A 25280-nucleotide genomic window follows, 5' to 3' on the forward strand; every position below is an offset into this window, starting at 1 on the left:
TCTCCTTAAGCTTAGCTGCCATTCAGGAACAGTTTTGCATCTCATATAATAACAAATACTGTGTTTTGAAAAGCAAGCAGGTGGCCTCCATCAGGGAAGGCAAGGACAGTTAGTGTGTTGAAAGGAACTTAACTTGAAGGTGTCAGCTTTGAAAAATGTGTTTTGTAAGATGAAAGCATTTTAAAAGTATAACGTTAAACTAGAAAACATTGAAGGACTTGATGAATATTGTTATTTTCTCCTCGTGTATTTCACAATAAAAAGTTAAAAAAAAGTATAAAAAGATTATACAGGTAGAAAAATCTGCATGATCAGATTGCCTTAACACATTAACATTAACAGAGTATTGTAGGTTAATCTTTTTTGTCAGTTCCTTCTGTCTGTCTCTCTTTTCTTTGTCTTATTTGTCTTAGGATGGTAGAAGATGTGATGTCTGTATGTTCTCTGTTGTAAGTAATTCTAAGCTAACAATTCAAATTTCCTCTTTGATTTGTGGGCTTTTTAATTTTACTTATTTATTTTGCAGCATGATCAGTTATTATTCAGCATGAAGCTTTTATGTTAATGATTTCACTTCACTTGCACATATGAAAGCTATTTTAAGTAAGATGCCTGACTGTGATTGAGCTTGCCTCATTATCTGTTGCCTATCAAAGCAGATCCTCATTTAAAACCTACAGAAATTTTGTATCCTTGAGCTAAAATATGGAAGTTTTATTTCTACCCCTGCACAACATTGTACAATCAATTCTTTGTAAATACTGCATAAAATGCTTGTCTTTCTTGAAGGAAAAAGTTATCCTAATTAATTCTGTCATCATAACTGGATAATTAATGGCATTGAACACACCAGTATTCAGCTGCCCAATTTCTTTTCCCCTCTAGATGTGGTATTGATTTACCCTCTGCCCATTGAAACCCACCATTAGAATTTCTGGTGTCAGCCTTGCCATCATTGATCAGGGGTGAGCTGGTGGGCTCAGTAATTTTTGCCACTGCATCTCTGTTCAAACATAAATACCACAGCAAACTCACTGAAAAAGACTTTTTCTCCCTTTTGTAACTAGTAATATCAATGGTTTTGAATAACTCTGGCAATGTGCATCAAGAGAATAGACAGATAATTAGTTTATTCCTGGTTAGAAAATATTTTTAGCCAATTGTGAATAAAGGCAACATTCATAATTATATACCATCATGACATAATTTAGGTTCTTCATTCCTTTTGCTTGATTGAAACCTGTGGGATTTTGGAGGGCTACAGTGTCCGTGCTCCCAGTCTGCACTGTGAGGTGTCAGGGAAACTGGAAGCAGAATTGCCATATTTCTTGTTGTATTTATTTTTAAAAAGGTCTGTAGTGCCCATTTGTAATGACACAGCTCATTCTGGCATCTGGGGAACAGCATCTGCCTCAGATGGTTTTATATAGCTCATCTAAAGCAAACCAGGTTTTTTCTTCCTGGTTTTTGGGGTCATTGGAGCCTAAGTTTATCACAGTTTTAATTCTCAGGTGCAGGTGTGGGTTAGACCTAATTTTGGGATGTGAAACTGAAGCAGACAGAAGCTGAATCATTTCCACAGGGCCCTGGAGGGTGCCTGTGGTGGAGCAGGGATTTGATTGCAGCTGAATTTGAATTGCAGTCTGCTCTGTGAATGTGTCAGGAGCTAGCATGAAAAATATGGCAATCCTGCTGCTCTCAGCTTTGGAGGGATGCAGGCCTGTTCCAAGTGCATGACAAAAATATGTACCCATGGCATGTTTCTCTGTGGTGCTGCTTCCTAATGGATGGGATTTTAATGCAGAAGGGCTTACAGAGGTTGCATTGTCTGTGGCTGTCTCTTGCTAAGTGTGAAATGACCTGATTCTTGCTGCTGTTACCATATTAACAGTGTGAACTTTATTTTCAGTGATACATTTAGGGTGAAAAAATCACCAAAAAGATCCCCACTATCAGATCCTCCTTCTCAGGTAAAGTGCTGCCTTATTTTGATGCATGTAATTCATGTCCTTGAAGGGGTAAAACTAAGGAAATTTTATTAATTTAACTTGAATTGTATTTTTAATAACAGAAGATATTTTTGTTGTAGATCTGTACTTTCAATAATAAAGGAGATTTTTTGTAAAGAATATATGCATATTTCCAAGTATAGCACATTGGGCTATTACCATAAAGCATTAACCTTTTGTCCTCCAAAATCGTGTACACAATATATAGTAGTTCTAGTATTTTCTCTGGGAATTCCAACTAGAATATTAGCTGATGTACTTTGGAAAGCCCTGTGTTAAGATGGAGCAAGGATATGAGTAAATATCTTCAGTATGAAAAACAAGACTATCACTATCCACCCTGGAATTTTTAGATTAGGAAGTAGGAAAATAAATGCACCAAAATGATGGGCTGGAAGGAAAATAGAAATAAACCAAGTGGGCTGATCTACCAGGAGCATGTGCTTGGATAGTTTGATTCCGTGTTGTAAACTGCTGGCAGGTGGTTTTCTTGGAAGAGAAGTTAACAAAAGCTTCTCTTCCACAAAGGCCTGACTGCTTTGATGTGGCACAGCTCCTTCCATGCTGCTGCTCGTCTTCCTGTTATCCATCCTGCCCTTTTATTTGTGCTGCTTGACAGTGTAGAAGTGAAGAAAGGGGAAAGGGTTCATGACCTCATGGCCCTACAAGGGTTTGCCCTATGAGGGAAGCCTGAAAAGTCAGTTTTGGTAGTCAGAGACTTCAGTGATGGGTGATGTGTGCCACTTGTGTCAAGTGCCTAACAGATTTTAACAGCTCTGGATCCTCTTTCTTCCCTGTTATCAAAGCAGCTTTGCAATGCAAGTGTTTATCATCAAAGAGCTTAGTTTTACTGGGAAAACTTGCTGCTGGTGGAGTTAGTATTTTCCATTAAGTATTTTATACAGCACTGCAGCAGAGATTATGGAATTAATGAGATGGCTCTGGCGGTGCAAGGGAATTCAGAGATGGAGCTGTTCCATGTGTCAGTGAAAGATAATGGAATTAACTGGCTCCTGTTTGCTGCAGGATCCTACTCCACTGCCAACCCCAGAAACACCTCCTGTCATCTCCACGGTGGTTCACGCCACGGATGAGGAGAAGCTGGCGTCCTCCGTGACGGGGCAGAAGTGGACCTGCATGACTGTGGACCTGAACACGGACAAGCAGGACTACCCACAGCCCTCTGACCTGTCCACCTTCGTCAACGAGAGCAAGTTCAGCTCTCCCACAGAGGGTACTGCTCCAGCCAGGGGGGGTTTGGTTTGGCCTGTGCTCTGCTGAATGCAGAGAACCCTAAAAATGCTGCTCTGGGCCGTTCTGGGGAGCTGAATGTAAGACCCCAACAGTCCAGCCTTGAGTATTCAGGAAAGAAAAGATGCTTAAAGGGAAATGAGAGGGCCCTTCAGAGAAAAGCTTTTGCTTCTTTTGTGTGACTAATTGTTCTTCTCTGTGAGCAGTGTGTTCTTTCAGTGCCTTCACAGGAGAATGGGGTCTGATACTGCTCTGGAGTCACTGAACTACTGGCTCTGCCTGAGCCTGTTCCTTAACCTGCATGGGAAAAGGTCCCATGTTAAAATTCTGCTCAAATTTTCTGTATGGCATTAATAACCATACCATGCCATCTCTCTTCCAGCTTCCTGGGCTCCAAGTATCTTCATGCATAAAATTGTTCATGATATCCCCTCTATAATATAGTTACCATTCATATTTCCAGATAGAACTCCCTACTAGATCAACTATGAAAGTTTTTCCTTCCATCCTTTCCTATGAGCAGCTGGGAGCTAAAGCTGGAAGTTTCTGTTTAGAGAACTGTCATTCCAGGTCTGTGAAATTTGGAAGAGACAGAATTAAGAAAATTTGTGTGTGGCCTTCCTTGGGGCTACCAGAGGGAATTCTGCTTTGCAACATCTGCTCCAAAGGCAGATGTTCAGCTTTGTGGGTGGGAAGCATGTTTGAGTTTAACTTGGCTTAAACTTTTTCTTCTTGATTAGAATTCATTTTTTCCCCCCAGCCTTTCAGTCCCTGTTCCAGTGTACTATTAAATCTACTTTATGCCATTTTAGGCTGGGTCTAAATTTATGCCTGATTAAAAATTTTTAGGTCAAGGTGTTTGACATCAAAAAGCAGCAACAGTCACAGTGCTTTTGTTGATATGCACATGCTTGTGTGCCCTGGGCTTTTCTGAAATCTGTTGAGTATTCTAAACAGATAAATATTTCAGTCTGGATGAATTCATGTGTCTTTATTGTCAAATCATAAAGTTCAGACGTTGACTTTCCTGTATTTGTATTTTAAAAAATAAAAAACACTTTTTAGAAAATAAGCCCCCCTAAATCTGGGAAGATAGAAACTATATGAAAGAAAATGGAACAAAAGAATAGTGAGAGACACTCTGAAACAATCATTTTAGCTTTCAAAGTGGGTAGAAGAAAATGAGCAAAGCTCCTAATTAAATGGTAATTGTCTTGTCTCATGTGTGCTGCATGGTACAGTCGGGGTTTCAGATTACACACTCATTATAATCAACAATGCTTATGCTTTTCACATCTCTTAAAAATAATAATTTTTTCCCCTTAACAGTCTTGCTCCTGCAGCTTTGAGAAATTTCTGAGTGATTTGAGGGCCCTTTCTCAGTTATAGATATTTTTACCTCTCCCAGACACCGGTGTGTTAGTTACCCTGTAACCTAACCCTGCTTCTGTAGGGATACAGCCCGGCTCCTGAAACAGCCAGTGCATCCAGCCCTCATCTGTTTCAGGCACTGCCTGTAGCTGCTGCCATTTTCCTGTTGCACAGACCCGAAATAAGCTGTAATTATTAGCAGAAAATTCTGATGTAATCTTGCAGCTATTTGTAGGAGGAGTTGGAGGACATCACTTAGTAAGTCTGTTGTACGTGTTTATAAAAGATAATTATCTTGCTTCATGGGGTATCCTGGGCTTTTCTGATTTTGAATGTACAGAGATAACTAGAGCCTAAGATTTTGGAGGGGAGATGGTGTCTGAGAGGAGAGGAGAGAGAGGAATTGTGCTGGAGCCTCCTGAGAGCAGTCAGATGAAACAAACTGTGTTTAGCCAGCCGCGTTATTCCTTTTGTTTCTACTTGGACTATTTCCATCTGTGTCCTGCCTATTTTTTTTTTATTTTTTTTATTGTCAGCAGTGAAGTGAAATGTGTGTTGTCCCAGCAGTCAGTTTGGGTTGGGGTTGCAGAGCTGCTGGCAGTGCTGCAGGCAGGTGGAGGATCCCTGTTCTGTGCCAGCAGAGGACAGTGCCGGAGCGTCTGCTGCCCCTGAGGCTGCCTGGACACTCAGGGCTTGCCCTCTGGAGCATAAAGCTGCTCCAGAAACGCTCCTGATGCACCTCACTGGGCTCTCTGTGGGTGAATGGGATACAGAGAGGCAGTTTCTAAGCACTTGCTGGTGTTACCTGGGATTTCAGGCTTTCTCCTGCAGTTCAGCTCCTTGTAGGGGGTTTGAGTTCATCCTTCCAGTTTGGGTTTTGCTTTCACTGGGAAGAAAAGTAAATGAGAAGGGCTGTTGCTGGTATCTGACACCAGGAGGTTGTCCATCTTGCCTGGCTCCCTATTACCATTAAAAACATATGGTGCCAGGAATTTCAATGTGAGGAGCCTGCTATTACAGCTCTCTCTTCACTTACAAGTTTTACTGTGAATATCCCCAGCCAGGACTGAGGGTTTGTGGCTCCTCCTTTTCAGTGGTTGTTTGACAAAATTCATAGCTTGTGGAATTACAGTCCTTGTGCAGTGCTTTTTATTATTAAAAAAAAAAATTCAAGCATTGTAACATCACACTGAACCCTCTAAAACTTTCTTAATCAACAAATACAGCTGGAGATTCTCTTCAGGGTTGTTTGGTTGTAAACATCAAACATTTTGTTATAACATAATGGTAGTTATCATCTTCCTAATTTTCAAGTCCTAGTTTTCAAAAGGTGCCCAAATCTAGAAGGATTTTAGCACATGATTTAATCACAATGCAAATGCTAGCATGCATTTCCTTAGGATTTATTTATAGTGGGAATCATATTATGCAAGTAGTTTATTGGATTAAGTCATGACAACAGAACAAGTACAGCATTTGGACAAATTAATTATGCTTTTAATTTTAAATTAAGTTGTCATTGTAGGAAGTTTGCTTTTATTTGAGTACAGGAAGGTATAATCTCTTTTCCTAGATCTCTCTGCTTCTGCATCAACTGCTGGGTGACCATGAACTAGGGAGAAATGCTGGTTATTCCCCCCAGTGTAATTGGGAGATTAGAAGCAGAGAAGCAGTAAAGATTTGCATTTTTATTACATTTTAGACTTAGGATTCTTTGCAAATCTTCCTGCCTTAGACTCTTTCTCTGAAAACAAAATGTGAGAACAGCCCAGTAAGCTGGGCTGGTGCCTCACCCCTGGTTCATGAGCATTCAGGTATTTTAGGTACCTTTTCCTTCAGTGATAGCCCAGTAGTTGTTCTGAATTAAGAGTGTGATAAACATGAAAAAACAGAAATTAATTTTTCTCAACAGCTGTTAAAATATGTTTAAAAGAAATTGGCATCAGCATTGCCATTTATGGAAAAATGTGTTTTCTGTGATAAGATAACATGATAGAGGAAAGTTGTCTGTACTCTGAAATTACTCTGAAACCTTCTTAATATTCTGGTCCCTGGGGCAGATTAAAAAGCTGAATTTTTTTGCTGGCAAGCTGATTTACCTGAAATGTGTCAGGTTCATTGTTGAAAATGAGTGAATATTAACTCGCCTTTTACTTTCTCTCTGTATAATCTATTTTTAATATGTCATTGGAAAGTATTGAGCAGAGTGGGAGTGGCCCTTGTCAATGAGAAGAGCTCTCATTTACTTCTGAAAAAAATCATGTCATGGCATGTATTAACACCTCTTTTTTTTGTTTCTGTTGCAGAATTGGAATATGGCAACTCGTATGAAATAGAATATATGGAGAAAATAGGCTCCTCTGTGCCTGTAAGTTCTCACCTCCATTTCCATTCATTTGCATTCCCCATGTCAGAATATACTATCCTGGTAATGCCCTCAGCCTCACCACCCTTTAAATTAATTGTAATATGCCTGCAGCAGATTTGCAAAACCAGTTCCTTGAAATTGGCATAACTGGGGTAAATTGCCTGTGCTTTGTTGTCCTATGTCCTGTAAAGCTTGTTCCATTTTATGATTTTATTTCTAAGCTAGCATCACAGAAGTTCTCTCTGGAGATTCAAAGCCAATCAGTATTTCCAGCAGTGCAGAGCTGTCTACACCAACTGCTGAACTCCTAAAGAAACTGGGAGTAAAAGTTTGAAGAATCTGGAGGGAATCAGGAGAGAAACAGAATTAGTGTGAAGTCTGGAGTGCAGCACTGTACATTATCACTTGTGTCACCTTTTTGATCATGGATTTGATTGCCTGACTGGATCCAATGAGGGGATATCCACTGGGGGTGTTAGGAAAATCACTCAGGTGGTGCTTAAACCAGTGAGAATATTCAGTGGATATTTTAATAACACCCTCAGCCAAGGGATGCCTCCTGCCTGACAGAACCAGAAATCTGATTAACCCCAAATTGGGAGAAGAAGAGCCACTACAAAGAGTGAACTGTTTAGGTTTTGTCCTTTAATGGTTTCTTCCTGGGAGGATCCATCTCAGTATCAGCATTACAACCCTGTATTATTAGCTTTCTGTCAACTCATTTGCTCACTAAAGGCTTCAGTGACCTGAATTAGCTTTAATGGAGAATGGTTGAATTGCTTAATGAGTTTCTCTTTCCCTGTGGCCAGCAGGATGACAGCACCCCGAAGAAGCAGTCCTTGTACCTAATGTTTGATGCCCAGCAGGAGAGCCCAGTGAAATCACCTCCCATCAGATTGTCTGACTCCACAACCCCCTGCTCAGGGTAGGTCACTGTGAGCAGTGCAGGGGAGTGGGTTACCCTCAGAGCACGTACACAGGAACTTCTTCCTCTCTCTGCTGCCAAGTTATTTGTTTAAAAATAGATCCCCATCTGTGTACACATATGATAGAGAACAGAGGGCAAAGAGACACAAGTTTCAGGATGGAATAAGGACATGTATTTCTCCTTCACATTCTAACTAAATAGTCACAGTGGCAACTGTTCTGCTGGGCCATGGCCTCCTACTTAAAGCTTTTTCCTCAGATGCCTCCTACTTAAAGCTTTTTCACATTAATCTAGAAATCTGTTAACTGCAGTTTTTCACTTGGTTTTCCCTGGATACATTTTCTGAACAAGGGCTCTTGTTCATAAGACCAGGATGTGGGAGTTTGTTTACTTCCAATAATTTTGCTTGTTAAGGACATCTGTTCTTGTTAGTAAGAGTTGTGTTTTGGGAGAGAGGTAGGTCACAGTGAGAAAGGGGTAAAAAGGCAAGTGAAAAATACTGAAGAAATGTGACATTTCTGATGGAACTGGTTTCATTTTGATGTCTCCAGTGCATTGTTCTGAAAGGATATTGCAAAGTGTTACGAGATACAATGATGTGAATTTGAGTTGAAACAACGTGTGTATAAATATATTTTTATATCTACACATACACATGAAAGTGATGAAGAGGACTTGCTCAGCTGTTACCAGAAGAAGAATTGTGAAGCCTGAAAACATGTGCACAATCTTTTTCAGGTCAAGTTTTGAAGACCCTGAAGCCCAGCAGTCCTCTGGCATGAAAATACCACACCCAGCTTCCCGAGTCCTCGCTGCCAGCCAGGAGGCACATTTACAGTCCCCTGACAAGGCCAAGCAGAAGGACCTGGAGCCCATGACTCTAGGAACAACTCCAGAGGCTATTGAAATCGTGAGTCCTGTATGATAACAGTTTGGGAATCATCTTCCTCCTGAAATCTTGCATTTTGCTTTTGGCCCCAACAACTTGGGCAAAGTCTCTCTTGCTTATTCAGCCTCCTCTTTACCCTTCAGACATCTCCTGAAGACTCCTTTGTCTCTGCTGATGCTCTTCTCAATAGGATATCTAAGAAAGCCTCAATATGTGATCAGCCTGAATATCTAGATCCTGACCTAGCAGAAAAGAACCCCCCAGTATTTGCTCAGAAACTTCAGGTTTGTAGCAGAAATATAAATGTCACTTTTCTTTCTGTTTGTCCATACGCAGGCCAAAGAATGCTTTGCCTCATCTGAGAGGGGTGGAGGGAGGATTGGAGGGGATGTGGAAAAGAATTAAAATAATTATTTAATTCTTTCCAAAGTAACTCTCCCCTTCCACAGACTTGAGGAAAAAAGATATTTTCATTTAACTAATGTAATTCATTTAATACATAACCTTAAATTTCAACACCTGTCCCTTGTATCTCTAATGTATGTATTTTCCAGAAGTCTTTTCAAAGCAATTTTTTTTTAAGCTTGAGCACAGGACTTAATGTGCGGAGAGTTGTCTTGACACCTGGCCTTAGTAAGTCTGTATGTATATTTTAATTTTTTGGGATTCAGGACCTAATTCTGCTGAAATGAAAATCAGGCTTTGTTTTTGTTGTAATTTCTCTAATGCAGAATTCGGCATGGTTTCTTCTAGGAAAAGCAAATGGAGCTGCAGAGCAGTTCTGTATGTCAGGACATATTTTCTGGAATATTCACAGTGAAATTTTAAAACAGCAAAGGTTAAACTAAGACCAACATGTGGCATAAATTCACGTAAAATGGAAATGAAAGGAGTCTGTGATAAAACAGCTTTAGCTTCAGAAATAGTTTCTTTTACATGAACTATTGTTCATACTGATCACCTAATAAAAATTATTTTTCTGTACAGCTACCTCAAAACTAACCAAGCCCTGGAGTTTTGCATCACTGTCCTCACCACGAGAGGAATTTGGGGTGTCTGTCACCCAGGAATTGTCCAATTACACGTTAAACTTTAACAACCCATTTTTTAGTGTGTCAGACATTTCTTACCATGTTCTTACCACATTTTTTTCCCTGTGGGGGACTCCCCCCTACCAAACCCCTGGACAGGAGGAGCTAGAGTTTGCTGCCATGAGGATAGAAGCTCTGAAGTTAGCCAGGCAGATTGCCCTCTCCTCCCTGCGCTCCAAGGTACCTGCTTTGTGCCTGCCCTGTGTGTGTGAGTGTGCACAGCCCGAGTGCTGCTTGTCCTGGGGGGACACCAGGAGCATGCTGGCAGCAGAGCTGACACAGAAATGCTGTCACCCCACTCACACCCCAATTAACAACAGGCAAGAAGCAGCAGCGTCCCTTCCTCAGGAGATGGATTCTGCTGACCAGGTGGTGTTTGTCATTTCTCTGAAGCAAGATTTGTCCTCAAATGTTTGATGGTGAAGAGTACCAGACCTGCTTTGGCCGTAAGGACATTCTGCCTTCTGCTGGTATATTCAGCCTGAAGTCAGACATCTTTGACCCTCAGTGTTTGGAAGTGAGGAAATCAGTCGACCTTGCCCTCAGGCATCTGAAGACAGGGACTGCAGCAGGGCTGGAAGGGCTACAGAGCTCCTTAGGGAAAAAGGCATCATCACAATGTGTCTTTATTCATAAAGATCTAAATCTTATTTTTCTCATTGCTACTTCCAGGTCCTGCTGGCTAGTTGTGCCTCACAGTGATGCTTTGTTCTGCTGTAGGGATGCACTGTGTTTGGAAAGCCAAAAAAGTCATTCCATAAATATTGGTGGCTTTCTTGGGAAAGGGTATCAGCTGAAGGGGATGGCAGTGTCCTGCTGCAGTGAGACATTTCATTCCAAGTGAGGAGAATGTGCTTCTGACACGTCCTTCTCCAGTGACCTTCCTCTTGTAATGTTCATTAATAGGTCAGCAGAAAGTCTTTGCCCAATCCTAAATCATCTGGAGTTCATTGCATCATGACAGTATTTGGGCTGGTTTCAGGGTAGAATTTCTTGGTGCTTTGGAGATCAGCTATTAAGTAGCTACTTCATAAAAGTAAAGATTTTTTAAGGTTAACTGTTCTCCTCTGAAAAAACAATGATCATATTTGATTTATTTCACATACCTTAAATAGCCTACAAGGCACCTTGTTTCTACTCCGCACATATATTTACTAAGGTAAACACATTCCTCACAGATTTAAGAGTATTTTAGAGTATGTGGTTACAATCTTTTATTTAATTAAGAAAAACATGCTGTTGTCTTCATTACAAGGACTAACCAAGCTGAAACCTGTAATGAGGAGCAAAAAGAACAAAGGAGGAAAACAAAAATAATTTTCCTGTGTGTGACTGTCTCCCCTTGCTCTCCTGTCCTGAGTGTCAGGTGTTGGAAGAGAATGAGGTGTGATCCTCTCTACCTCCTTATTCTCTCTCCAATTCCTTGTCCTCCCAACACTTTGCTGGAACATGCAGGATTCAGGATCTCCAGCATCAGCGAACACCTGAGATTAAACACATAATATTACATAGATGCTCTTCATGGGTTATACAGAGACTTCTGCTTAAAATCTGCATTTCTGCAACCAGCCAACTGTTCAGAAACCCAACAAATTGTACTTTTTTAGGCTGAAGAGAATGCATTTGTGTGTTTGTGAATACTTGTGAGTTACCCAGAGGAGATTGTGAGTTACAGAAGTTTTACAGAATGTGGGGTTACATTTTAAAGATGCTGTTCAGCATCATCACAGCACCTTGTTTTGTAGGAACAAGTTTTGAACTCCTTAGAAATGGGAAATGGATTTCATGTGACTTCAGATAAAATGTCATTAATCTGTGTTACAAAGATAACAAAATGATAAGCAGAGGTGAGGAGAGAAAAACAGGCAAAACTCCTCCCTGTGACAGAGAGCTGGCAGCAGTTACTGATGATGGCAAAGCCCCTTGCTGGTCCAGACACAGCAGTGCTTGTAGACCAACACCATGGGTGTCATGTTGGGCTGGGAAGGACTTTTGTCCTTGCATAGCTTTGCTATTTCAGTGTTAAATTAGCCTGTGATGACACCCCTTGTGACCTACAGTGACTGATGGCCTGGATTAAGTAGAACAGAAACCAGCAGATGACTGCAGTGACTTAAATTTGGATGCTCCTGGCAGAATTCCCTTCTGGATGGCTGGCCTCTGTTACTTTCTGAATGCTATATAATTACATTTAACATTTGCTAAATGATGACTGGATGGGTAACAAGAATAGCATGATAAATAAAGACAGAAGCACTTGTTATGACAGATTAGATCACCTAAAATTAAGATTAAATGTAAGCACTTTGTGCTAGCACTAGGAGTGAGAATAAGGACGTGCAGTTTGTTGTTCTCAGGCAGAGGAGAATTATTTGGCCACTCCCAAATTTCTTGTCACAGACTTAAACTACAGCAGGCCCAGTCACCTACTTTTACATTGCCAAGTATTTCTTTCTTCCAGTGTTGAGGTGAATTAACTCTTTCCTGTTGAACAGTCTCCATTTGGATGCTGTGAGGTAATTTTTTAACAGGTGCAGCTTGACTGGGGTTTGTGTCCAGCACCCTGTGGGTGCTGAGGTGATGGAGAGTTGGGTGCTGAGATAGGATGCAAGGAAAATAGAAACTGAAAGGAAAGGCATGGGCAAAAATGGGATTAGTGCATTACAGCTCTGTGGGCCTCTCATGGGAGTGGAGGATTTTTTGCTTCAAACAGCAATGCCATTGATTTTAGCAAAACTTTACAGGAAGAAAACTTCTGCTTGAGTTTTCCTTGGCTTTCCATGTATTTGCAAGCACAAGTAGGTCTCACTTTGCCTGCATTGACCTCTCTGCTCACACATCAATTAGAACAGTCCATCATTCCATGCATTTCCAGGGCTTGGAAAGGGCAGCCTCATTTTCAGCAGGGCTAAACACACATTCCTCTAACTGCTGTGATAAAAACTCGTTTTCATTTTCATTCCATTTCTCTGTTTTCTTCCTCTCTGACCTCCTGGAAGTGAGATAACTGCAGCTGGTTAATAGATGTGCATTTGTTTCCCTTCTGGTCAGATATCTGGTTTCTGGGAAAGGTGCTGGGAAGAGAAGCGTGTTGAGCTCTCAAATATTTACACTAAGATTGCAGTGACCTACATTTTGTAGTAATTCCCCTGAAGACTCTAATCTTTCTGTGCGAGGTTTAGTGACTTACAAATCCCTGTGATGATTATTACCCCAATTAACTGCTTACCTTCTCAGCAATTAGGTGTTAAAGCATTATTATTGGGTTATTTTGGGTAACACCATCATCCTGTTGGTCAGGTGCTGTTATTTTCTCAGGGTAGGAATATTTTGCTGACAGCAAATAACAGTTACTGAGTTATGCATCAGTTAGGAGCTGTGTAAAATTGGCTTTTGAAGTAAAACCATGATGACTTTTACTGGTTACTCCTGCCAGAGAGCCCAGCTCTGACTTGTGCAGAGTGTTTCCAGAGTTAGGGCGACACTGGCTGGACCACTACCACAAGCATTCCTGATCAGCAGTTAAATTTCAAGAGTTTTTATGGTCATTTTTGGAAATTTTAATTTCAGCATGTCATTATTGCTGTTTTGTACAATTTCCTCAAATGCAAAGATAGCTAGAGAAAACATCACTGTATTAATGATCTGTTGTGCACTATATAAAAATACCTATCAGTACATATTAAGGGCTCTAAATATCTTTTTCTTTAAAAATTGTCATCCTCCCAGCAGTTACTTTGACATGTTTTTATATGAACTTGGAAAACGTTTGTGTTTCTTCTTGGCACAATGAATATTTTCCAGCAATCTCTTTATGAGATCCAGCAAATTAAGCTGCAGGAGGCTTTTGAAATGTGACAGAAGCAGTTCAACAGATCGATCTGAGGGGTGGCCTTTCTTTGGAGGACAGCTTTGATGATCTAATGGCTCTTTTTTATCTCTCAGTTATTCCTACTTTGTGCTTAAGGAGGGAGTAAAGAACCTTTTTCTTTTTGTATTTATGCATTTACAGAGGTGTCTGAGCTTGTATCCCTGGTGGATTTTTTTCCTATGTAGTTGTTTTACTTTGGGAGATGCTTTTTAGAGCACAGGCTGTGCAGTTTTGAGAGATCTTGGAATGGTTTTTCTTCTGGTAGGAAAATTCACCGAGTTTGAGCTTGTACCTCCTAATTCTGCTGGAATTGATCATTGTTTTGGGTGTTCATATTAAAGGTAGCAAAACCAGAGAAAGGATAACCTGCTCCATAAATCCTAGAAGAGTCAATTGACTCCTAGGTGTAAAAACAAAAAATACCAAGCAAATTAGTGAGAGCCTCCTGTAAATGAAGATGCAGTGAGGTGTTCTGTAAGTACTGTTTAGGTTATTCTTGTTCTAATTAAATTTTCTTGCCTAGTCTTTTAATGTTGTTAGTGTTTCTTCGTGTTCTTTACAGATGTGATATCCAGAGCATCTGGTCCTGCGTGCATTGTGTGTAATTTTTAATACTGCTTCTTCAGTCAGGTGTGATACAAGAACTCACAGGGGATTACAACAAAATTAACATTGGGTTTGGATTCTTTCTGTGATGCTGGGCAGTGTGAGAAGAGCTGTGAGGAAGTGAATGTTTTATGGAGTAGCATCTGGCAAAATTTCCTTTACCAGTGTTGAGACAAGAATATGTGATGTTGAAATTAATGAGGACTGAACCTTGATCCAGACATTATCTGCTCCTTTCACATTCCTGTGCTTCAGTCACTAGAGCGTGACTCTGCAATTTTCTTAAAAAAATACAAAGCAACTAAAACAAAACCACACCACCCTCTTTTGCAATAAAATACAAGAAAATAATTATTTTCTCTTTTATGTAAAAAAATAATTGGAATGCTCTTGATTACTACTCTTAATTATTGCAAATAAACCTAAAGACTTAGCTACAGCATTAGTAAACTTAAAGGAACAGAATACTTTGTTTTATGCACAAAGTTAACAAGTAAACTGGAAAAATACATTATCCACTTTTCAGCAGCAAGGAAATGCTACACCAGAAAGACAGGATTAGAATATCCATTTCCATCAGTGGATGGAAAAAGGCATTGATCAACCTGACTTTCCTCCCCACTCGTGGTCCAGCCCTTGGCAGTACCCAGAGCAGCTGTGGCTGCCCCTGGATCCCTGGCAGTGCCCAAGGCCAGGCTGGACAGGGCTGGGAGCACCTGGGACAGTGGAAGGTGTCCCTGCCATGCAGGGGTGGCATGGATGGGATTTAAGGTCTTTTCCATCCCAAACCATTCTGGGTTCTATGGACTATCCTTTGTAATCTCTTCAGTTTTAATGTGCTGTAGCTTGGGTTATTTGCATTGAGAGTTGTTTGTGAGACATCTCCTGCATCTCAGTGTCACATTCCTGTTCTTTGCTCTCCTCATTTCACATGCTGCTCTCCCTTATTTAATCTGGGCTGCTGACATAAGCAAAATTGACAGCTGCAAAAAAAGCCTCATTTAACTGACTAATCGCATGCTGGACACCAGTGGGGCAGCAGTGTCACCTGCACAGTCCCACTTTTTATGTGGCATTCTTTGTGACAGATGCCGTGTATTGACAGACCAGACCTAAGAAAGTGAGCTGTCTTCTTGCTTCTGGTTTCTTGATTTATTTTTATGGAAGCAGAATTCTCCTTAACAATCTTTCTGCCTTCAAATCTGATTCCTCCTGCTGATGTGCATTTCTTGTGGATGTTGTGGTGAAAAGCAGTACATTTTCTAAGATAAGACTTTAAAATATTGATAGCAAAGTGCTGTCTTTATTTTCTCTCTGTAAAGGTAATATGACTCTCCTGGTACTTCTTATGGATCTTAAATGTGTATTTTATGATTGCTGAATTCAGAGCTCCTTGTCTGTATTGTAATTTAGAGGTACACAGAACTCTAGCCCTAGCACCACACCCAGAAAACCCATGAGCTAAACACCTATTTAATGGTTTGTTTCTTTGTATTTAAAAAAACACACAGAGAGAACCTGCTATCCCAGCAGATGTTTCCATCTCCAAAAGTGCTCTGTACTCCCGCATCGGCACCTCAGATGCAGAAAGCACCACGGCTCTGCTCTACCCCCAGCAGGACCTGGACTCTACACTGCGGCTGGCCAGAGCAGAGGTAATGTTTCCACAACTTGGGGAAGGAAGAACCTGCCCCTTGTTGTTCCCTTCTTGCCTGTTGTCTCCCAAATGCTTTATTTTGTGATCACTTGTTCTGTTCTTGGAGCCATCCTCAGCCACACTGAGGAAAAAGGTGCTACACTGCAAGTTTTACTTGTTTTACAGATGGGAAAAGCAGATATGATATAAAAATAATTCTTTATGGTTTTAAACCTCAGGTGTACACTATGCATCTTGACATTGCTATATAATTATATAAAAATAGTAAGCTGCTTGAAATAGGAGTACAATTATGTATTTTACAAAGCTCTTGTATCATATTAGTGTGGATAGCAATAGCTATGAAAAAATGAGTATAATCCAGTGGGGGTTTTCCCTTTGTTTTTTGTTTCAGATTGTGGCCAAGGAAAGAGAAGTATCTGAGTGGAAAGAGAAATATGAAGAAAGCAGAAGGGAAGTGATGGAAATGAGGTGGGTTATTAACTTGATCACTGTGTCAGAGATCCTCATCTCAGCCTGACAACAGAGTACCATGCTCATACAATTCTTTTGCTTTGCTGAATTTACTTCATTATTTTGAACTTAAGGCTTTGCACTGATCCTGAACTGATACTTTGTTTTTTATCTGTATGTTGGGCAGACACAGAGACAGGGTAATCATTGAAAACTTCTGTGTTGCTGATCTCATTCACACCCTCAGAATACTGAGATAAGGGAGGTTTTACTCCAGGTTAATGTCAGGGAAGGATTTCCTCTGGTTTGTGTGTGAATTCTCACTAGGATTGCATGGTGAGGTTCCTGTTGCAGAGTGGATGAGTTGCCTGCAGAGCTGGCAGGGGGGTGCACATTAAATGCACATTAAATTCACTTTAGTTCTGCTTGGAAAAAGGAAGGAATGTAGGGAAGAACATGCAGGTCTGCAGTAGTACAGGCTGCCTCCAGGACATCACTGTAAGGTTGTTCAACAATAGAAATCAAACCAGTGTCAGTAGGAAAGCATTTCTTGTAAAGGAACCATTCTGGACTATCAATGTTGGCTTTCAGGAGATTCTACACCCTTTTCTTTGAACTAAGATGATTTTTTAATTGCTGCACACACTAAGGTTGATTTTAGTTAAGCAATAGTTCTCTTGGCTTTTGCTCTCTTGTTCCCTTTGAGAGCTGACAGAAGGACCTGGAGCTTTTCAGTTTGTTCTGGTTGTATCTGTTCTATTTCTGTGCCAGCCTGCCTATGTTACATTAAATATCTGTACACTGGAACATGGTTTGACCTTCCTTTCCAGCCCAGGTCCACTTGCAGGATGACAGATAAATCCCTGTAGTGGATGATGTGAACAGTGCTGCTCAAAGAAGCACTGATGCCTTCCATTCAGTCAGTTGAAAGGTTCAGATTTTTTTTTTTCCAGTTGGTAGGGCCATAAGGAGGACAAAGCAATGAGCTTGGCTTGCTCATTTATCTGAATCTGAGAAAGCCATCAATTGCAAAAGAGAGTTTATAAAATACTTAATGGAGTCTTTAAAGCTAATTATTTTCTACTTTGAAAAAATGGTCTCCCTCTTAGCCTCATAAAGAAAAGGAAGCTGTCGTATTATTTTAGCATCCCTCCTTTAAGTAATAATTTACACAATCACTTCTGAGACTGAATTTTCTTTAAAATCCCTTCTGTTCTAGCCCCAGCCTCTTCCCAAAATGAGGAGTTTCAGTGATTTAAAGCTAAACTCTCTATCTAGTGATGACCTACATAACCAATTGCTTGTATCCATGAAAACTGTGCTTAGGGAGGGAGAGTAGAAGGGAGCTGCAGTGCAGAGCTCCACAAACGCTTGCATGGATGCCAGGAATTGCACATGGCAGATTGGAATAGCAGCAGCACGGGGCTTTGAGCCAAAGCATCTTAAGAGATGCATCTGCAAAAGGCAAGGGCAGCCTCTTTATTTCTTTTTTGCCACCTCCCGGTGCCCAGCTGAGTTCTCTCACCTCCCTTGTGCTCGGCTGGAATGGGGAACAAAGCCCTGGCATAGCCCTGAAATGCTTAATGAGGAGCAGCAGAACAGAGTGGCTGTGAGCAGTCAAACCCAGGGAGCCAAACAAGGAGGGAACAAAATGAGGGATTGTGAGGAATGTCTCAGTGTGCAGCTCACACTCCAGTGTGCTGTTTGGTCTGTTCTGTGTTGGGGTGCACGTGTCTGCTGGCTGCCAGTGGGCACTGCCAGCCTTTTCCCTCATGGAAGGAGAGCCAGGGGTGACACAGAGCAGCTGGCACACTGTGGTTCTGCACCTTCATCTTCCACACAGTAATTTCCTTGTGTGTGTCTCCATCCTCCATAAAAAAAACCCAAAAAAAACCCAAAAACAAACCTGATTTGAAAAAAACTCCAGAATTACCAAGCCAGATTTCCCACAGGCACATGCCTGGAACGCGTGGATGAAAGGAAAAAATCTGGCTAATATTGTCACAAAGTGATAAATATGCATATGTGCACCAAGGAAGATTTCTCTTGGAAGTTTAAATGTTCTAGCAGTCCATGTGTGGTAAATTAGAGATGCAGTAATGAGATATGACATAACGATAAGCAGGGAGTGAAGGGATTATTTAGAGTTGGAAGCACAAAAGCATCACTTCCCAGAGAAGGAGAAGCAATGTTCCTGTACCCATGTCCTGCATAGTGCAGCTGGATCATCCTGAATTCATCTAAATTACCAGGAAAAGATCAGTTGGAGGAAATTCCACTCCAGAGAACAGAAGCCAGAATGAGAGGTTTAATAATGCAGTAGCTATCAAAGAGCTGAACCACAGTGGGCTGTACCATAACCCAAGAGTCTAACCAGAGGCAGGCAAGAAATACTTAATTATGGTTATTTGGAGGTCTGATTGATATGACTCTGTAAGGGGAGCAGATGACCCCTGAGACCCTGGATTCTGGTGTTTGTGTGCCTTACAGATGTGCAGTCAGTGAATAGACTGTCTCAAATAGCAACATTTCAGCCTATGTAATGTGTCAGCCTGGGGTTCAGATGTGCCCTCCCAAAGAGGGATGATGTGGCAGCATCCTTTGGTTCCCCAGCTGTAATGACCATTATTTAGGCTGCTTCACTGAAACAGGCCTTTGACATGAATCTGGAGCAAATCCTTCCCTGGGAAGTGCTGCAGTGTTGTAATGTTGTGTTCCTTACCCTGAGTACCCTGAGTCCTTGGCTTCCTCTTCTTGGATGATCAAACTTCCCAAAGGTGCCTTGTGTCACAAGGACATGACAAAGCTTTAAAATCCTCATTGCTTACAGCAGGCTCTTGAGGTAATCTGCTTTGGACATGAAACCAAACCCTTCCTTTTAGGGCAAAATCCTTGCTGTTATCTTTGCTCTCCAAAGTGTCATTAATGGTTGAAAGGAAAAATCCCAGTGGTGGGGTTAGAGCCCCTGCTCTCTGAGTGCTCTGCAGGACCAGGGCAGGGGAAATGCTGCTGACTTTAGGGCCAGGTGCCTTCTCAGGGCTCTGGGCTCTGTGATTCAGATTTGAGGCAGTTCTGGAGTTACTTTAGGAGTTTTCTGGGAGCTCTGTAAGTTTCCCCTTTCCTGACTTTTATTCCCACATCCTTTCTGTAACCTCACCAACTGCAGCAGAGCTCTGAAAATGGAGCAAGTGAAAGTGAGTTTCAAAAGAGGTGTATTCCAACTCCAGTGAGCTGTTTGGAATATCCACTTCAGATGAAGTGTGGGGTAATTTTGTTTTTTGTAGACGGTCCTGCGTGGCTCATGAATCAAAGCACAGATCAAGCTAGTCTCATTTCATTAGCTTTATTTGGCTCTGGGAAGGGATGGATCATCTTTCTAAATCACATTTAATCTGCTTATTTTGGCTAACCTCTTTTCAAGAAGGAAATTCAAAGCCTACCGTGAGTATATGAAATAAAACAGTCTTAAAAGTAGAATATTGCCACCTCTGCTTCATTTGGGAAATGGAACATGATGGATTTTGTGCTACATAGTTGAATATTTTGATCTTGTTCTTTTAAGTGGTAGTGAATCATTTAATCATGAGAAGATTCATTTAGAAGATGAGATACATTTTGGATGATAGCCAACATTACTGTTAGGTTTACTTGCTACCAATTATAAGTTTACTTGAAGTTTATATTAAAAACAAACCAACAAAAATTTGGACAAGAGGGGAGAAAGTAATGGAAAAATCAGCCTTTTGTAATTCTTGAGTTAGACCAGTGTGATTGTGTTTATAATCATGATGGGTGATGTTGCAAAAACCAGAATCTGTTTCAAAGCAATCTCTTCTTCCTCCCCTCACCTTTATTGATTCCATGGAGAGTTAAAAATCAGGTGCAGTGTTAAAATTGTCAGTTTTATTTGTTATTTGGGCAATAAAGAACATATAAAAGTGTGAGGGGGTTCTGTACCTCTTAAAAGCACCACAGTTCAGTTTCTGCTAGTGTTATTTGCTACGTAAGCATGAGTAATGATGTTGTTTGCCAAATGTTTTTATTTTTTTTTGTTTTCCCCTCTTACAGAAAAATAGTTTCGGAATATGAGAAGACGATTGCTCAGATGATAGGTAGGTGTTCCTGCTGTGAAAGATGCTCCCTGGTTGAAGTCTGTGGGCTTCATTTTGATGCTGGCTGCATCTGCTGATGCTGCAGGGAATTGTGAATGCATCTGAGGACACCAGAAAAGGAAAAGTCAGGGCCTCCTGTCACAGCCAGCAGCCCCAGGGCAGTTCAGGTAACACAGAAAGCTCAGGGCTTTCCCTTCTGCAGCAGAGCAAACCAGCCCATAGGAAACAGGTTCAAATTCATGGGTTTCTCCAGGACTTTCAGTGACCTAAAAACCCCTTAGGCATCAGCTCACAGCTGTTTAAAGGCAGATACCAAAGTTAGCTCTTCACAACCACAGGGATTATCTGTGCTAAGTGCATCGATCAGACCAAAACCAGATTAACCCCAGTCCCAGCTGGGACCTTACAAGTGCCCAATGCACCCCCCCAGTTACTTACTGACACAGGAGTCTCCTTTCAAGTCTAAATTGTGACAAGTTTTGCCTCTCAGTAATTAGAAAACACCTTTGCTAACAGCATGTCCCACAGATAAAAACCTCTACCCTCAGCAGCACTTCAAACCCAAAGGTTGCAGGGCTCGTGTGATTCCTCGGCATGTGAGGTCTGGCCCCTGGGATGTGATTTTAAAGCCTCCTGTAAGATTTCTAAAGCTCTTTTTGTTAGTCTGGCTATAGAAAGCACCAGTGGCTTGTGCTGCCTTGTACTGCTTCAGCTCCAGCTGTTTCCCAGAAAGGCAAATGGCTCAGTGGAATTTTTGGGATCTCCCAAGGCCAGCGTTGCTCAGAAGAGCACCAGTGTCTGGTGCTTTTGCTGCCTTCCTGGATTCCTTGGCCACTGGGAGACATCCCAGCCTTCTTTCTAGTGAAGGATAGAATGGACTTAAAAATAAATTTTATGAGAATGACAACTATAATAAATAAATCAATGAAATATATATAATAATGAATAATAAACACTAACAATATGCCAGGCCTCACTCTCTCTGGTGTTATGCCTCCATTGCCTTTTGTATGTACAACTGAGCCAATGTGCTGCCTTCTGACATGGTGTGTGTCATTGTCATCGTGCAAGTGTTCAAGGAGGAGTGACCAGAGTATGCCAAGAACTTATTTCATTTTGGTTTACATACCCTGCTGTGGCTTGCACCCTGAACCTGGCCAGTCCTACATACACACAAAGGACCTGTCCTTTTTTCCCCAAGCTGTGCATACAGCTAACAACAGATAAATACAGTTTCTATTTTTGAGAAACAGATTAAAAAAAACAGATTTTGAGACTGCAGTGCAACAGTAAGATACAGAATAGGAATCCTGAGGCAGAGGCACAGCCTTGGTGTACATGGTACATTCCACCATTGCCACTTCCTCTTGTTGAAAAGAAATTAAGGTTCAATAAGTATTTGGTCATTGACTACAAGTAAATAGATCTTTAAACTTCAGATTCAGAGTATCAGAGCCTCTCAGATGCTCTGTAGTGAGTTTTTAAGGGCTATGGCTATAAGTAATTTGATTTGCTGTCTGTTTGCAAAGGAACTGAACCAACAACAGCAACACAGAGAACATCCTCTCTGTGTTAATTAGAGCAGTATGCAAATCCTACAGCATGGTAATACGTTAAATGTGAGGCTTCTCCCTGCATTTAATGTAAATTTTTGATCTAATTGTCCCACTTTGTCATGCCATTTCTTGTAAATTGCTGTCCCTTCTGATAAAGGAGTTCACTCATCCGAATGCCAGTGTGGAGGAAAATGTGTGTTTGTTACTTGCATGTACTTCAGTGACCTGTTATCCCAGTGATGCCTCAGTGCTAAAGCAGAATATGCATCTTAACAAAAGAAATGCCTGTGCTGTTTCTGTTCATCATTTAACCCTTCTGAGCTATTTATACAGCCCTGTTAGAAGGGCACTGCACATAAACCAATTTCACCAATCCCTTTGATGAATATTCAGTGAGGTTGATAGGTCCTGCTGAGCTTTTTGTAGGCTGGTGTGTGCATAATGAAGACTGAAAATATCCCACATTAACAATATATGGCTGCCTATGATTGCTTCTAAAGGCACTGAAAAATGTGCATTGCAAACTGCAATTGCTTTTGATTCCAAGAGCTGTGGAAGGTTCAGTATTTGCTGTCTTACATATATGGAACCCAAAATTACCCAGCTTAGTTGCTGTGGTTACTTCATGCCACACTGTGCAAGCTGCCAGTGTGGAGATCCCTGTTTAGTGTCACTTGGTGTATTTTTTACTTGTGCTTTTATCTTTTTTCCCTTTTTTGTGCTACGCTTGCCTCAACCCCTAACACATTTTAGTTTACTCTGAGGAGTAGGGGAGAGGAAAGACCAGGCTGTGCTGCTGCTTTGTGCTTGGTGCCCATGTTTGCTCTGACAGCCAGGGAGCAGAGCCTGGGTGAGCCCAGTGTTCCCTGCACCCTCCACACACCTGCTCACAGCCAAAATCCCCAGCCCAATTCCTTTTCACTGACAGGTTGCTAATATTGCTTTGTTGGTTGTTTTTTTTTTTCCTGTTAAAAAATATATCCTTACTTTTACATTTGAATACATGATGAATTTACATTATGAGATTTTTTTATTACTTTACCTTTGAATACATGATGAGATTCTCCTTGTGAAAAACAAACAGTTGTTATGCTTTGTGCATTACAGGTTGTTGCATTACTTATTTGCTGCTTTCCTAACAATTCCCGATTTTTCTATTTTGCTTCCGTTTTTGTTGCTTCTTGCTATTTGCTTGCAAAAACAAAACAGGCAAGCCTGGTAAGTAAAGCTTTTCACCAACTTTCACACCAGCATTTTGCATCTTTAGTTCCTTTTGCTTTTGTTCTCTGTTTGCTGCATTCCCATTAAGTCGTGTGAGTAGTACTGAGCTGAGCCTGAAAGCGGATCTGCCGTGGTGCTGCTCTGATTCTGTCAATTTGGATAGTGTTAGTCCTGAGCATACTGCTGTGATTGTTGGTGAGCCCTGGGCAGGATGTGTTGCAGATGTGGAAGTCATTTAATTCAATATTTTGATCACATAACCTCGTAAACATTTAGAATTAAAGATGTGTAGCCGCTTGTCTAAGATTTGACTGGCAGACTATTACCAGCACATTTTATTGAAACTAAATCATAGTCTTAGAAAATAGAAGGTCCTTTCCAACCCAAACCATTCTGGGATTTTATGAAAATATCACATAAAACTCTAGTCCCCTCAAGCCAAGTTTCTGCCTTTTGTTGTATTTAACCACTTTGGTTTGGGAGCATCACTTGGACAGGCCTTGGAGCAGCCTGGTCTAGTGGGAGGTGTCCCTGCCCATGGCAGGGGGGTGGAATTTCATGAGCCTTAAGGTGCCTTCCAACCCAAACCATTCTGTGATTCTGTAACAGTTTCCCAAGAGTTTAAATGGTGCTGGGGGTTGAGTGTTGGAGGAGCTGATCCAGCTGAGGGAGGAGGGCCCATGAAGTGCTGGGAGGAAGAGGAGGAGCTCAGTAGTAGTGAGGGAGTGTGACATGAATTATTAACTTCCTGATCACCCTGGAAACAAGTAAGGAAGTGGCTAAAGTACCTCAGACAACAGTCTCACAAAAAGTAGGGATGTGATATTAGATACATTAAAATATTTTGGATGAGGATGCAAATGGATCTCTTGCCCTGCCTGGAGCTGCAGTGACAGAAGTGTTGCCAGAGAACAGGATCCTGCCAGGAAAGGGTTTGGAATTATCTAGGCAGGGTGTAATCTCCAGCACCATTAAACAAATCTAGTGCTGGAACACAAGGAGACAATCCCTGAGATTTAGAAAAACAAACAAAAGAGAACTTTTTTTGTTTGTTTTAATTGAGAACACATTAATTTTGACATTGTAGAAGAATACAGGGTGTCTCTAAGAAAGCCAAACAGAAAAAAAATGTTTATTTTTAATAAAGTGTTAAATATATCCAAGTGATGTTGTATTACACACCTGGGCTTCTCTGCCATGTCAAAGGTGTTTGTTCACCAGTAAAATAAAGGTGTTACAAGCAGGTCCTGAGAACCTGCATCTTCTGTGTCACACAGAGCAAAATAAGCTCAGGTCAGGCTCTGTCCCAGCCAGGTGTTGTCAGGTGAGCAGAGGAGCCCAGGAGCTGATGCACAGCATGGCATCATCTCTGCTCTGGCCTTGGTCACGCCAACAAAAATGTGTGGGTTTTGGGTGGAATATGCAAAAGGAAGATATTAATCTCAGTTTGGGAATTGACAGTATCAGCTTTGGCATTTTGGAGCTGAACAACACTATAAATAATTCAGATGAAATCTTCTATCCAAATAAAAAAACCCAAACTTGTTTAGTTGTTTATGTTTCCAGATATAAAGGCCCAGATGAAAAGTTGTACATTGTGAAATGTCCCATGTTTTTTCCACAGGAGAACTTTTTACCTTATTTTAGTTTCTATCATAAACCAAGGAAAATAGTAATATAAAACTGCTGTGTTTTGTGGGTGGATTTTCCTTTCAGTATCATTCAAAGTAGCCCTTAAAACATGGGCACAAGAATCATAGTTTAGGATGTGAAGGAAACAATGCAGAATTTTGGAAGACAATACCAGACCTTTTCTTCCAATGCTATGTGGATATTCCAACTTATTATGAGGTCAATTCCCTTGAAAATTCCTCCTCCATATGGATTTGTATTCCTG

General features: G+C 41.0%; 1 protein-coding gene across 6 annotated transcripts in view; it reads left to right on the forward strand.

Moving 5' to 3' along the window:
- The window catches only part of TACC2 (transforming acidic coiled-coil containing protein 2), a 114066-nt gene that overhangs the window by 85378 nt on the left and 3408 nt on the right, over positions 1–25280 (forward strand). For 3 of the 6 annotated variants that reach the window (XM_064431508.1, XM_064431506.1, XM_064431509.1), the window contains 10 exons: positions 414–449; positions 1910–1970; positions 3036–3243; positions 6938–6999; positions 7809–7924; positions 8666–8837; positions 8960–9100; positions 15896–16039; positions 16436–16512; positions 20563–20606. In XM_064431508.1, coding sequence (XP_064287578.1) covers positions 414–449; positions 1910–1970; positions 3036–3243; positions 6938–6999; positions 7809–7924; positions 8666–8837; positions 8960–9100; positions 15896–16039; positions 16436–16512; positions 20563–20606 — 1061 coding nt within the window. Of the gene's footprint in view, positions 1–413; positions 450–1909; positions 1971–3035; positions 3244–6937; positions 7000–7808; positions 7925–8665; positions 8838–8959; positions 9101–10006; positions 10088–15895; positions 16040–16435; positions 16513–20562; positions 20607–25280 lie in introns of all 6 variants that reach the window. The other 3 variants (XM_064431511.1, XM_064431505.1, XM_064431507.1) reach the window with 3 other exon arrangements.

The sequence above is a fragment of the Passer domesticus genome, chromosome 8 (assembly GCF_036417665.1).
Source record: "Passer domesticus isolate bPasDom1 chromosome 8, bPasDom1.hap1, whole genome shotgun sequence".
In the NCBI taxonomy this organism is placed as follows: domain Eukaryota; kingdom Metazoa; phylum Chordata; class Aves; order Passeriformes; family Passeridae; genus Passer; species Passer domesticus.